Here is a 12,978-nt window from a genome sequence, read left to right as displayed (position 1 = left end):
AAAAAATAAATAAATAAACATTTTCACATTTACCTACGCAGATTATGAATTCTAAAGATCTGGGCGGGAGGGAAAAAAGACTTTCAACTTCTTAAAAGTTCCAAAACACTGCTTGTGGCAAAATGACTCGACTCAAACAGCACTGTGACTCTCTGAAATATTTAGTATTCAGTACCTTGTGGCTTCTATTTCAGTTCTCCTATCAGTTGCACTCATTCACATTAGTTTGGACTGTTCTTTTAAAATCTCGATTTCAAATAACTGCTTCTGATTAGAGGCAAGGATGGATCAAGATCAGTGAGCGTTAGCCATTGAAGCGCAAGCTCCCTGGTAGTGCTAAATGCAAACTATTTGTCTCTCTCTGTTGATTCTGTTCATGGAGAGAAGAATTAATTTACAAGTGAATTGGTGCGCATTCATTTCACTATCTAATAAGTTTGGGCCAAATGAATTTTATGGTGCACAGTAAAAAAAAAAAGCCAATGAGGCGACCTACTTAATGTAAAATAAGTTTTATTAGGCAACTGTACATGATTTTTTTCAAAAGTAATAATCATTTCTTTAGAAGTAAGGCCATTTTAAAAATTACTAAGCGCATCTTCATTGTGACAAATTCTGCTTGCCAACCTAATATTTTAAAGGGGTCATGAAATAAGAAATTAAAATTTCTTTGATCTTTATGTACATGTAAGAGGTCCTGTAAATTTCACAACCTCCCTCTATAATCGCTGGAGCTATCAATCACACAGTGCGAGTTTAACAGTGACTGAGTTCTGGATTCCCGCCAAAACTCCCGTTATAATCAATGACGCTGTCTACTCTGCACGCTGAATCTGTTCTGACGAAAGCATTCATGAGAGTGCTGAAATCAAGTTGCATCACTGCATTCATTCATTCTCTGTCATCAGCTACAATGCTTATCGCTGCAACCTTTCATTCGACAGGAATAGATCTAAATATGAAGCTATATTCAACACTTTTCACGATAAGCTAATCTCGACAGCTGTAGTAGTAAAAAAAGTAGTGAAAGATTTTGAGAGAGTTCCACATGCAACAATTATTTTTATATGCAAAGATGTTAGCCAATCACAGCAGGGGGTGTTTACATTATAGTCTCACAGCAGACACGCCCCTTTCCAACAGAGCGTTCCAATCAGAGGGCTAAAATCAGGGTAGAAAATGGCCTTTTATTTCTAAATTATGACAATTTTTGATGTAAAAATCATACTAACGTTATAAGTGCACCTAAGGAAATATTGTAAAATAATACAAAAAATGCAGTTTATGACCCCTTTAAAGAATACCACTGATTTATCATCAAAACTGAATCAATTCAATTTTGAGCTTTTCAATTCAGGCTAAGAATTATGGCATAAATTATTGTTTAAAAATGTGGTTTCAATTGCACTGTGTGATTTAATTTCCATGAAAAGAATGAATGTGCATCTGTCTGCAAAAGACACCCCCTGAAGGTGCTGCAGTTAAGTTAGCAGAGCTCACCGATCCACAATCATTGTGCAGCCATTCACTTCAAGTCAACCATTCTGCGTAAAATGGGACTGCCTGAGGCGCTTTTCCCAGTCAAGAAAAATGACAGGCACACTTGGAATACAAACAAATATCAGCATACACATAAATAACTGTTTAAACCAATCTGAATCTGTCAAATCTATATGAATCCATATCAAAGGACAGATTTAAAGTGCATATAACTTTTCCAGAGACTAAAAAAGTATAATTAAAAGGCAAAAAATCTTGAAAAACAAAACTGTTTGGATTTTCAATAGCTTCCCCTCCATCTTGCAGGGACATCTCTTATCTGATGATGTGTTTACTGGCGTGAGGGCGGGACAAATTGTCACTCAAATGAGATCACAGCAATAGCAAACCACTGCGATGATCCAACAATCCAATCAAGTCCAAGTCCTGCCCTACATTTTGTATTGGTCAAGAAGCCGTTTCACTCTTATGTCACAATAGGGAAGAAAAGTCTATCGCAACTTCTGTTTAACGCCAACTTTAATCAACATGCAGGAAGCCATTTTGTTGTCATGTGACAAAAAAAAAAGGAGTGGATAATAATAATAATAATAATATATTTATACTTTGATGAAAAGCATGTTTAAGGTTAAATGGAGCAAGAAAGCTTTTTGATGTGGTAATACATTATATTTGTAAAAATTAAATGAAATGTTTATATTTTTTAATATGTACATTTTTTATATTTTTTTAATATTTTGATCGATGGTTAAACTACACTTTAAAATAATTAAATCATTTTTTGAAACCCTTACATTAAGAAATATTGCATTTAAATGTATTACTGGGGTTTGTGTGTCTGATCCTGTACTTCCAACACTAAATGAATGAAAGCATGCATTAAAACAACATTTATTGAGTTCTCGCAGTGATTTAATGTCAACTTCACATGTACTCTACCTGTCGACTGCTATTGCGCTCATGGAGTAAATGCTCGCAAACACGGAGGTGACGGGGAAAAAGTTGTGAAATTTGCAGTAGGCTTCTCCAAAATACCAATCACCGTGCGTGGCATAAACAAAATTAATCAAAGTGTTGAAAGCGGCCATCGATGCGTCTGAAAACGCCAGATTGAGCAGAAAGTAATTGGTGACGGTTCGCATCCGCTTGTGAGCCAGAATGATCCACATGACGATCAGATTCCCGAACACCGCGATCGCTAGGATGGAGCTGTACGCCACAGACCAGAGCGCGACGCGCCACGGTGGCTGCACGAACTGGTTTGTAAAGTTCCCCGTTAGGTTAGATCCGTTTTGTGGCGGTGCCATGGCGAAGATGTCCAGAAATCTTCTGATATAAAATATCTGAAGTGGACTGGAGACCGCGCGCGATGCACACTGTTCCAAATGCGCGCGAGAGACTCCTTTGCTCAAGCGGAAAACGGCAACATGTCACTTATAAATGGTCGATTTGGTGGGAATCGATGCCAAATGGACCTACTGACAAATGCTCTAGTCTTCTCTATCGATACGTAAATCGCTTCTAAGTTCTTAAAAGCGCGTGATTGTCTCTTGACTCCTGTTGAACGCATCCACGAGCGCAACACACTCTGTAGTCTGATGCAGCGCCGTGCACAATGTGACAAGTGGACTAACTAGTGCTACTGGGAGAGAGCGTGATCGATTGATTCACGGTGTAGAGTTAAAGTACAGACAAGGACAAATTGGACTGAATCCTGAATTGAATCAATAGGTAAAATACATTTACGAAACAGCTAGGTCAGTGCCCAGTAGTTCAGAAAAAACACCAGCATCTATAGGCAGAGGCTGTTGTGCTAAAAAAAAAAACACTGTTAATATTCATTTTGTCACATATATTCCATCATATATGGGCCATGATCCTTATTTTATGTGCATTATTACAGCATTATTTAAAAATGATAAAAATTAAACATGTGGTTGCCTCAACAAAAAATATAGACGGGTTCTACCAAATTTGGTTTTTGCTGCAATTCAAACAAATTATAGATAAATTCATAGGCGTAATTTAAGGGTGACATGTCCCCACCACTTTTTGTAGATCTCTTTTTGTGGATCTATGTATTTATTCACTGACGTGAAGAATCTCAGGACTAATAATATAGTATTGTATTATAGTATTGATGATTTCTCTGCAGTTGTTATTGTACATATCTGATATAGCATTGTATATTAGATATGTGGGTCAATGACGTGACGGGTCATTTTTTTGTCCAAAGGCCTTAATAATAATAAAAAACAAAGATATGACATCCAAAGTATGTAAGGTAGAACAACTAGATCTGTTTTATTGAATTTAAAAGGTTTTAATTATATTTTGCTACATATAAAGGTATTTTAAAGATTTTGAAGTGTCAAAAAGTCATTTGGTTTAAACGTCCAAAGGCCAATACAGCCATTTCATTTGTGATTTAAATATCTTAAAATGTCAAAAAAATATGTAATAATTTGTTTTTATTCTGGCATGATTTTATAACATGATATATAAACAGTGAAAAATGGTATTAAAATTATGTGTAGAAGTCGTTACTTTGTTATGAGAAAGAATGTCCAGAAAAATTAATTTCATTGATGTCATTCGGAGTAACCAATATAAAGGGACCATTTTGGATAAAGTCATGCGGTTAATATCATGTGACAGGATGTGACATCATTCAGACACCTGCAAAGGACCACATGGTCGTGAAGCAAAGTAACTAACCCTCTTTTAACTATTTGAAAAATTAATGTTTTCACTTGCTCATACGCATGTCCCGAAACATCAGGTCATTCGGTACAACCGCTAAAAAACATGGAAACATGGAAAAAGTTGTAATATTTTAAAAACTTGTACTAAATATAAAATATTTGATTGTCCTTTTGCTAGCAAGCTAACTAGCTAGCTAGCAGCCTGTTAGCACTATTTGAAAATATCGTCATTCGGTATGACCAAAAGTGTTAAAACCAAAATTTTGGTTAAACCGAATGACTTTTTTGGTGACAAATTTTGTCCATCGTGTAAAAAAATGACAATAGCAGTGTTAATTGATTATAAAAACCACAATCTCATTGTTAACACTTAATAAAACGTAAAAATTAATTATATCTCCATTATGTTTTTTTACACTTTTAAAAACCTTAATCGTCAATGACCCATGTACAATCCTATAACACACACACACACACACACACAAACATACACACACACACACTCCTGTCCCACCCACTTTTTAAAACAAAGTTATGCCACTGGATAAACCGCATGAGACACATGCAACAATGTTTATTAACCACATCATGCAATTGCCATATTGGTCCCTCATGGTGCTATAGTAAAAGAGAATACATTTTCATACTTCTCACAGTGAAAGCACTAAAACCAAAATTATATTATGTACATATTATATTAAACCAGACAGTTTAGACAAACTCATTGGTTAAACTGTCAGTCACCATCTTCCTGGCATCTATATTATGAATTTGTTTTATTTCTTAAACCCTGAGCTAATGAAATTCAGTATGCAGTATCATGTGCACATATTGTAACCTTGAGAGAAATGTAAAATATGGCTGGGGCGATGAGACTGCTTTAGAAAGGAACTGCAGTTGAATGTGATGCACATTTTATGGTTATCATATGAATATTTGAGGAATGTAATAAATGCAATGCATGTTCTCTCTGCAAATGAACAAACAGGATGTAAATGACAAGCCTCAATTGCTATTAAGATCACAAACAGCCTTACAAAAAAAAAATACATAGTTAAAAGTAAAGAGTTTTTATTTTTTTTTAATGTAGACATAATATTAGGAAAGTCTATCATTCATCGCCATGACAGGTAAAATGTGGCTTTGTCACTTAGCAGATGTTCAGGCTAATGAAACAAATTTTGAGGAGATACACATTCATTATCCATAAGATTCTCACTAACCATAACCTGCATTCATTTAATCAGCGAAGAAGCTTATTATTCTGTTTTACAATCAAATTAACAATTTCAGCATGAATTGACACACTTTAGGCTCTAACAGTACTTAATTCCATGATGCTGAAATTAAAGCAAAGAAATAAACCATAACAGATTTAAGAAAAAAAAACTGCTCAAACACTGAAAAAAAATAGTGTTGAATTTACCATTTTCATTCAGAAATTGTACATTTCACAAATGATTACAAAGAAAGTAACACATTAAATTAAACATGAAATTTTAAAACAAAGACTGAAATAGTATTTTCTTGTAAAACATATACTCTAATAATCTAGTGTAGAAAGTTGTAAAATATTAATTCAAAACATTTAAAATACCTTGTAAAAAAAAGCCAAGGGTAAACACACACACACATACACACCACACACACACACACACACACACACACACACACAGGTTTGTTTTGCTATCAAAGTGAGGACATTCCATAGGTGTAATGGTTTTTATACTGTACAAACTGTATATTCTATCCCCCTACACTACCCCTAAACCTACCCATCACTGAAAACATTCTGCATTTTTACATTTTTAATAAAACATTGTTTAGTATGTTTTTAAAGCCATTTTAAATATGAGGACTCATGAAATGTCCTCATATTTCATGTTTACGTCGTAATACCAGTGTAATACCCATGTCATTATACAAATTTGTGTTCTCATGAATCAAAAAAATGCATGCGCACGCACACACACACACACACACACACACACACACACACACACACACACACACTATAAAAGCGCCATAAAAGTATCTGTCTGTATGACTTATGTTCTAAATGTTAAGTCTATTCCTGTGCTAAAGCTTTCAAATCAAACTAGACAAAACAACAGCATGCAGGATTGGAAAAACATGAGGGTGAGTAAATAATGTAGTAAATCCAACCAGCTGGCTTCAATATAAATAGCATAATTTTAATGCTAATAATCAATGTCCCTTATAAGATTCATTTGGATGTTGTGAATCAAATGTCAAAGGCTGACATTAAACAGCATGACTACTGTGTTTTCAAACATCTGGGCCAAGGGGCCTTTTTTGCATTGCTAATATATGTTTCTCTTTCCTATAATTTGAATAAGGATTCATCATTTGATGAATACTGTGCATTATCTAATTCTGAAATGTGCTGGGACAGATATCACTGGTTTTCTGGAAAAGACATCATGTGATTCATGCTGAAATACCTCCGCTTTTCCCTCGCTCAGAAAGCATGATAAATGACGAGAAGTACAAATTAAATTGACCGTTTGTTCATACATGCATTCTACATCTTTCATTCTAGACAACCAAACAACTAAATTCAGTAAATAATCCTAATAAGAGTTTCTTTACAGTTATGGCTCAGATGTTTTCCACAGCATAAACACCAGTGACAGAGCAACATGCTTATCACATTCTGCCAAACGTTGAGCTTGGTGGTTCATTAGATCTCATTCTGCTAGAGGTGATACAAAAAACAAGCTGTGCTGTTAGATACATATAGCACAAGGTCAGAGTTAACTCCCAGAGCCTTAATAAAAGATAAGGATAGCCCACCAGACTATTCCAGCAGAAGCTTCAAAAATGATGCCTCAAAAGTCATTCTTTCAGAGTCAGTGCATATGAGAGGATGAGAATGATCCAATAAGTAAGGATTTCTGTGCTATACACCTATGATAAATCCCTGGGGTTTGTCAAAACACAAAGGAACCCACATGAAAGTAATTTACAAAAAAGATATGTAGCCCCTAGGAATATTCATTAATCACTACCATATGGAAAGTGTTGATAGCAGACTGTCCTTCAAAAGATGGACAGTGAATCGTTCTGTGAGTTCTTCACATGCGAAGTGAAGCAGAGACTACTCAGGCAAATTAGCAATCAATGTGATCGATCAATGTGAAAGGTATTGTATAGAGAAAATCCTTCCACTCAAACGGAGAGTAAAAAGGCAGGGGGATGGATCAGTTTTGCCTCCAGAATGGTAATTAAACATACAAGGAAGTAATGGAGCAATTACATTTCTTTCCCTGGATGTACCCACACAATGAGGTAAATTATTTAATCACCCAAGGGGGCTGGTGGAACAGAAAAGAAAGTGACAGGGAGGACTGAGTCACAAATGGCTGCAGACAACATGATTTTTTGAGTGGTGCAGAAGTCGCCTAGATTTTGTCACAAAAAAGCTCTACCTTATATATATATATATATATTTATGTATATTACACACACATACACATACACACATACACACACACATACACATATATATTTCTATAATGACAACTCTAGGAGTGTTTGGCATGGTAATGGGTATGCCACTGTTGATATGTTTGGTCTTGGCGGAATGGATCTGCTACGCTGCTGCTGCTGCTTTTATTGCTGCTGCTGCTGTAGGTTATTGCTGCTGCAGAGCAAGTATGGGAGCATACACGACACGCTGCTGTGAGCATGTAAGACATGCTGCTGCTGTATAATATAGCGTACATGAATTACTCGATCAGATCTATACAAGTGGAGCTGGGGAAGGTGGAGGGTTTCTGAAAGCGTGCTTCACAGCTACCCAAGTATTTTGAAGGTGGAGCACGCAAGCTCACTGGATACTGAATACAGCAGGAATCAATCAGCTGTGCCCTATAGATAAGGATGTGATTACAAGCAGGTTGAGTTAAAGGACCTATTAGCCTGTGCCATCTAGAGTCTCATGACAGAACTTATCCACACCGATTAGGCTTAACATTATGGCCACCTTCCTAATATTGTGTTGGTCCCCCTTTTGCTGCCAAAACAGGCCGTCGAGGCATGGACTCCACTAGACCCTTGAAGGTGTGCTGTGGTATCTGGCACCAAGATGTTAACAGCAGATCCTTTAAGTCCTATAAGTTGCGAGGTGGAGCCTCCGTGGATCGGACTTGTCTGTTCAGCACATCCCACAGATGCTCGATTGGATTGACATCTGAGGAATGTGGAGACCAAGTCAACACCTCAAACTCGTTGTTCTGCTCCTCAAACCATTCCTGAAACATTTTTGCTTTGTTTCCTGCTGAAAGAGGCCAGGAATACCATTTCCATGAAAGGGTGTACATGGTCTGCAACAATGCTTAGGTAGGTGGTACGTGTCAAAGTAACATCCACATGGATGGCAGGACCCAAGGTTTCGCAGCAGAACATTGCCCAAAGCATCACACTGCCTCCGCTGGCTTGCCTTCTTCCCATAGTGAATCCTGGTGCCATGTGTGCCCCAGGTATGCAACACACATGCAGCTGGCCATCCACGTGATGTAAAAGAAAACGTGATTCATCAGAACAGGCCACCTGCTTCCATTGCTCCGTGGTCCAGTTCTGATGCTCATGTGCCCACTGTTGGCACTTTCGGCGGTGGACAGGGGTCAGCATGGGCACTCTGACTGGTCTGCGGCTATGCAGCCCCATTCGCAACAAACTGTGATGCACTGTGTATTCTGACACCTTTCTATCAGAACCAGCATTTACTTCTTGAGCAATTTGAGCTACAGTAGCTTATCTGTTGGATCGGGCCACATGGGCCAGCCTTCGCTCCCCACGTGCATCAATGAGCCTTGGTCGCCCATGACCCCTTCGCCGGTTCACCACTTTTCCTTCCTTTGATACTGACCACTGCAGACCGGGAACACCCCACAAGAGCTGCAGTTTTGGAGATGCTCTGACCCAGTCATCTAGCCATCACAATTTGGCCCTTGTCAAACTCGCTCAAATCCTTACGCTTGCCAATTTTTCCTGCTTCTAACACCAACTTTGAGGACAAAATGTTCACTTGCTGCCTAATAAATCCAACCCACTAAGAGGTGCTATAATGAAGAGATAATCAATGTTACTCACTTCACCTGTCAGTAGTCATAATGTTATGCCTGATTGGCGGTGTGTGTGTGTGTGTGTGTGTGTGTGTGTGTGTGTGTATGAGTATATATATATATATATATATATATATATATATACATATATATATATATATATATATACATATATATATATATATATATATACATATATATATATATATATATATATATGAACTCCCACCACATTATTTACAATCTGAACAAACCTTGCCTTGTCATATAAAAGGTCAACTCATCTGATATTTTTAATAAACTTACTGACCATGACACAGTTCTTGCATTTGTTTAAAAAATAAAATAAAATAAAAAATCTAAGAAATAATAATAAAAGATTATGCTAAACAGGTTTTCATTTCAAGAATTTCATTCTTTTAATGAGGCTTTTTTTTTTCTTCATTATGATATCAGGACAGTTATATTACCCTTTATTCTTCAAAAGAAATTTCTTTTAAATATTAAAATGATTTTAAGATTTAATTTTTAAAAAATCTTTTAAAATGAATTTAAAATATGCTTATCATCAGTAGATGTACTATTTTTGAATAAATCACATGCAGAAAAATAAAATCAGAAGTTTGTGCATCAGCTCGACTCCCTCAGCATCCAATTGTTTCAATTTGTAACAGCACAAATGTTGAATGTTAAAATGCAGAACGTGCACATGGAGCATGAGCATGTCAGTAAAATCTTGAAAAATTGATGCTGAAGGTTGCCAGTCATGGCCCGCAGAGTGACCTCAACATCGATCCACATCACATAATGTCTTCACTATTCTAATGACAGCAGAGATGTAGGTAAAACAAGTTGCTATATGGTGAGTCACTGCTAAGTTTTGCTCCAGAAAGTCTCACCTCCTTTCAATTATCACATCAACATGTCACATTCGTAAATGCCAGCAGGAAATAAACAGCTAGCCTCATGGGCTTCACCTGCCACCATCTCTGACATAGCCTCAGGTCACTCAGAGACATTACCAATATACACAAACAATCCTATGAGCTTCCTCTGCCAGGGTGTGGAGAGAAAACAACTGATGAATACTCTATATTAATATCCGAATGAAAACAAAGTACAGCCTAGAATAACTTGTCAAACGTGATGAACGTACAGTACATCCAACCAAAATGGAAAATAATTGCTGGTAGTTTTCAGCTTGAAAAATCTGTATTTCTTGTTTACTTGAAAATGGGGTAAGTGATTGTAATCTGTGATGAAGAGAAAAATCGGAAATCTATTGAAAAGTGATTGTTAGACAGGGATGGTGCATGTAAGAATTGATTCTAAGCAATTTCAATCCTGACTGCCAGTATCACAAATGTGAAGTGTAAATAAGTTTCTGCATTTAAAAAATAAAAAAGCAAATGTGTTAATTTTTCTTGAAAGTAAGTATCAATAGCAAGGATAGGGAATCTGAGGCACCATTATGTTGAGAATGGACAGCATAACTGTAAGGTTCAGGCACACTGAGAGTCATATACAAATATTTACTAACTGCCAATGGTCATTTAACATTTCAAATCACATGTCTTTTGGTAATTATCCTCTATCCTCGACTCCTCTACAATGTAACCAGTGACCCTTCAACTTATGCTAAGAAGGTGTTCAATACGCTCCTTGGAGTCTTGCACAGCCGGGGGTCCAAAACAAGTGTACTAATGACTGTCTAACATAGGTCTATTAATCCAAAAGTGACTTATGTCATAACCTTGAATACATTTTATTAAAAAACAACACATGCTGTAGCAAGTGAACAAGTCAATGTTTTCTGTGCCTCAAGACAGAGTTATATCAGCCTTGGATTCATGACAAGAGAATAAGTCGACTGGTCAGACACTTGGGTTTGACGCTGAAACTGGGTTTCCTGTCAATCATGTTTGACTGACAAAGAGAGTATTAAGAGTATTTTTAAGAGTACTTCTCGTTTTTCTTTCCCTCAAACACACACACACAAAAAAGAAACACAAATGCTGCTTAAATATATGTTTGATTTGGTAAAGCCTTGTTTAGAATATTTATAATTATTTCAAGGTCACATGACCTTAGCTTTAATCCCCTTAATTTCTTTTCAATGTTGAAAATGTGTTAACAATCCTACACTGTAAAAAAAAATGGCTGTGGTTGCCAGAATAATTTTGATAAAAAATACAGAAAAACTGTAAACACATTTACAGAACATACTATAAATTTTACAGTATAAAACTGTAATTTACAAACAAGAAAATTTGAATGTAAACCAATAAATTCAACAATGCACACTACTACTAAAATCTGTTTTGTACTTTTAACATATACTGACAACCACCATAATAATGCAGGTGGTAAAAGAGAAAGCCACATGAAGAATCAGAATTCATCACAAGTAGCTTTTCCACGAGCTGAAGTATACTAATATAAAGAAGGTGCACAGAGTCATTCACGCAAACGCAAAACACCATCATGGTAACCCACAACACTTACACAATGCAATAAACATTCATAAACAACAGAAGGTGTAACATAAAACCCTAAGGTACATAACTGATTACAAAAACTATTAAGAAACATGATTATTTAAACAAAATACTTTCAAATGTGGAGTGTCACACAGGGAATTGTGGGAATATCAGTTTACAGTTTTTGACTGTAAATTATACATTGATTTTGTCTTTTTTACTTCTAAAAATTGTAACATTTACAGCATTTTACTGTGAAAATTACATAAAATGTCTGGTAAGAGCTTTTACAGTTTTTCCCTGTATATAATACGGGAACTTACTGTTAACCTATTTACAATTTTTTTCTGTAGCGTTTTTACAATATTTTACGGTTAAAATCACATTCATTTTTTACAGTGTAGTTTCTCTTTAGAACCAAGTGAGCCGCTGTCATGTCAATAAACACCTGCTACACCATGCTATTCAAATCTGTCAAACCCCAGTGTGATGCACCTGCTGTTCCCACAAAGAGATTGACAATTCATCATTCACATTTTTTTTTCAGCTAGGATAATCACATATTTAATTTTCCTTATCCACCTTATTCCTGATGAGCCTACTGCGTTTTGAATTATGGGTACTTCCGGTTTGGGGAACTTCCATTCAAAAAGACTGAAACGAATCATTTCAAATCATAAGGTTGCCCTACAAATCCATCAGTTTGACTGAATGAGCTGTCAATTTTTCTTCATGTTTTATTTGCAGACATCATAAGAATAACGTAACGCTTGGTATTTGTCACGTACATGTTCTAACAAGAATATCTATGGCAAGAGCTCTTTTCATTCGCTGCATTCTTTTCCTCACGATTATTTTCTTTTTCCCTTTGCATTCCGCTGTAATAGTATGAAAAAGGATAACATATACTGAACATTTGTGGTCTGTTCTCCCGATTTAATTTACGATATATCCCATTAATAATTCACTGCATGGAATGCACAAAGAATCTCTATGATTTCTCTATGACAGAAATCACTTTGAAATAGTATCACGCAATGCTGAAGTTAATGAAATTTCTGATTAAGGCAATGTATGTTACATAATACAGATATGTATTACTACAGTGATATTTAAACCGTCTATTATTGCTGTCGAAAGAATAGTGCTTTTGGGGTTAATCATGGTCTGCTGAAAGTTCCTTGTTGATGCTTTTACACTTTT

At 36.1% G+C, this 12,978-nt stretch overlaps 1 protein-coding gene across 1 annotated transcript in view; it reads right to left on the bottom strand.

Moving 5' to 3' along the window:
• The window catches only part of tacr3a (tachykinin receptor 3a), a 40,160-nt gene extending 37,030 nt beyond the window's left edge, over nucleotides 1-3,130 (bottom strand). Inside the window, exon 1 of the mRNA XM_051901465.1 lies at nucleotides 2,440-3,130. Coding sequence (XP_051757425.1) covers nucleotides 2,440-2,807 — 368 coding nt within the window. The 5' untranslated portion in view covers nucleotides 2,808-3,130. The remainder of the gene's footprint in view (nucleotides 1-2,439) is intronic.
• Between the last annotated feature and the right edge of the window lie 9,848 nt (nucleotides 3,131-12,978).

This window comes from Ctenopharyngodon idella, chromosome 1 (genome assembly GCF_019924925.1).
Source record: "Ctenopharyngodon idella isolate HZGC_01 chromosome 1, HZGC01, whole genome shotgun sequence".
NCBI lineage: Eukaryota > Metazoa > Chordata > Actinopteri > Cypriniformes > Xenocyprididae > Ctenopharyngodon > Ctenopharyngodon idella.
The sequence above is the reverse complement of the archived record's forward strand: the minus strand, read 5'-3'. Positions and strand labels throughout refer to the sequence as shown.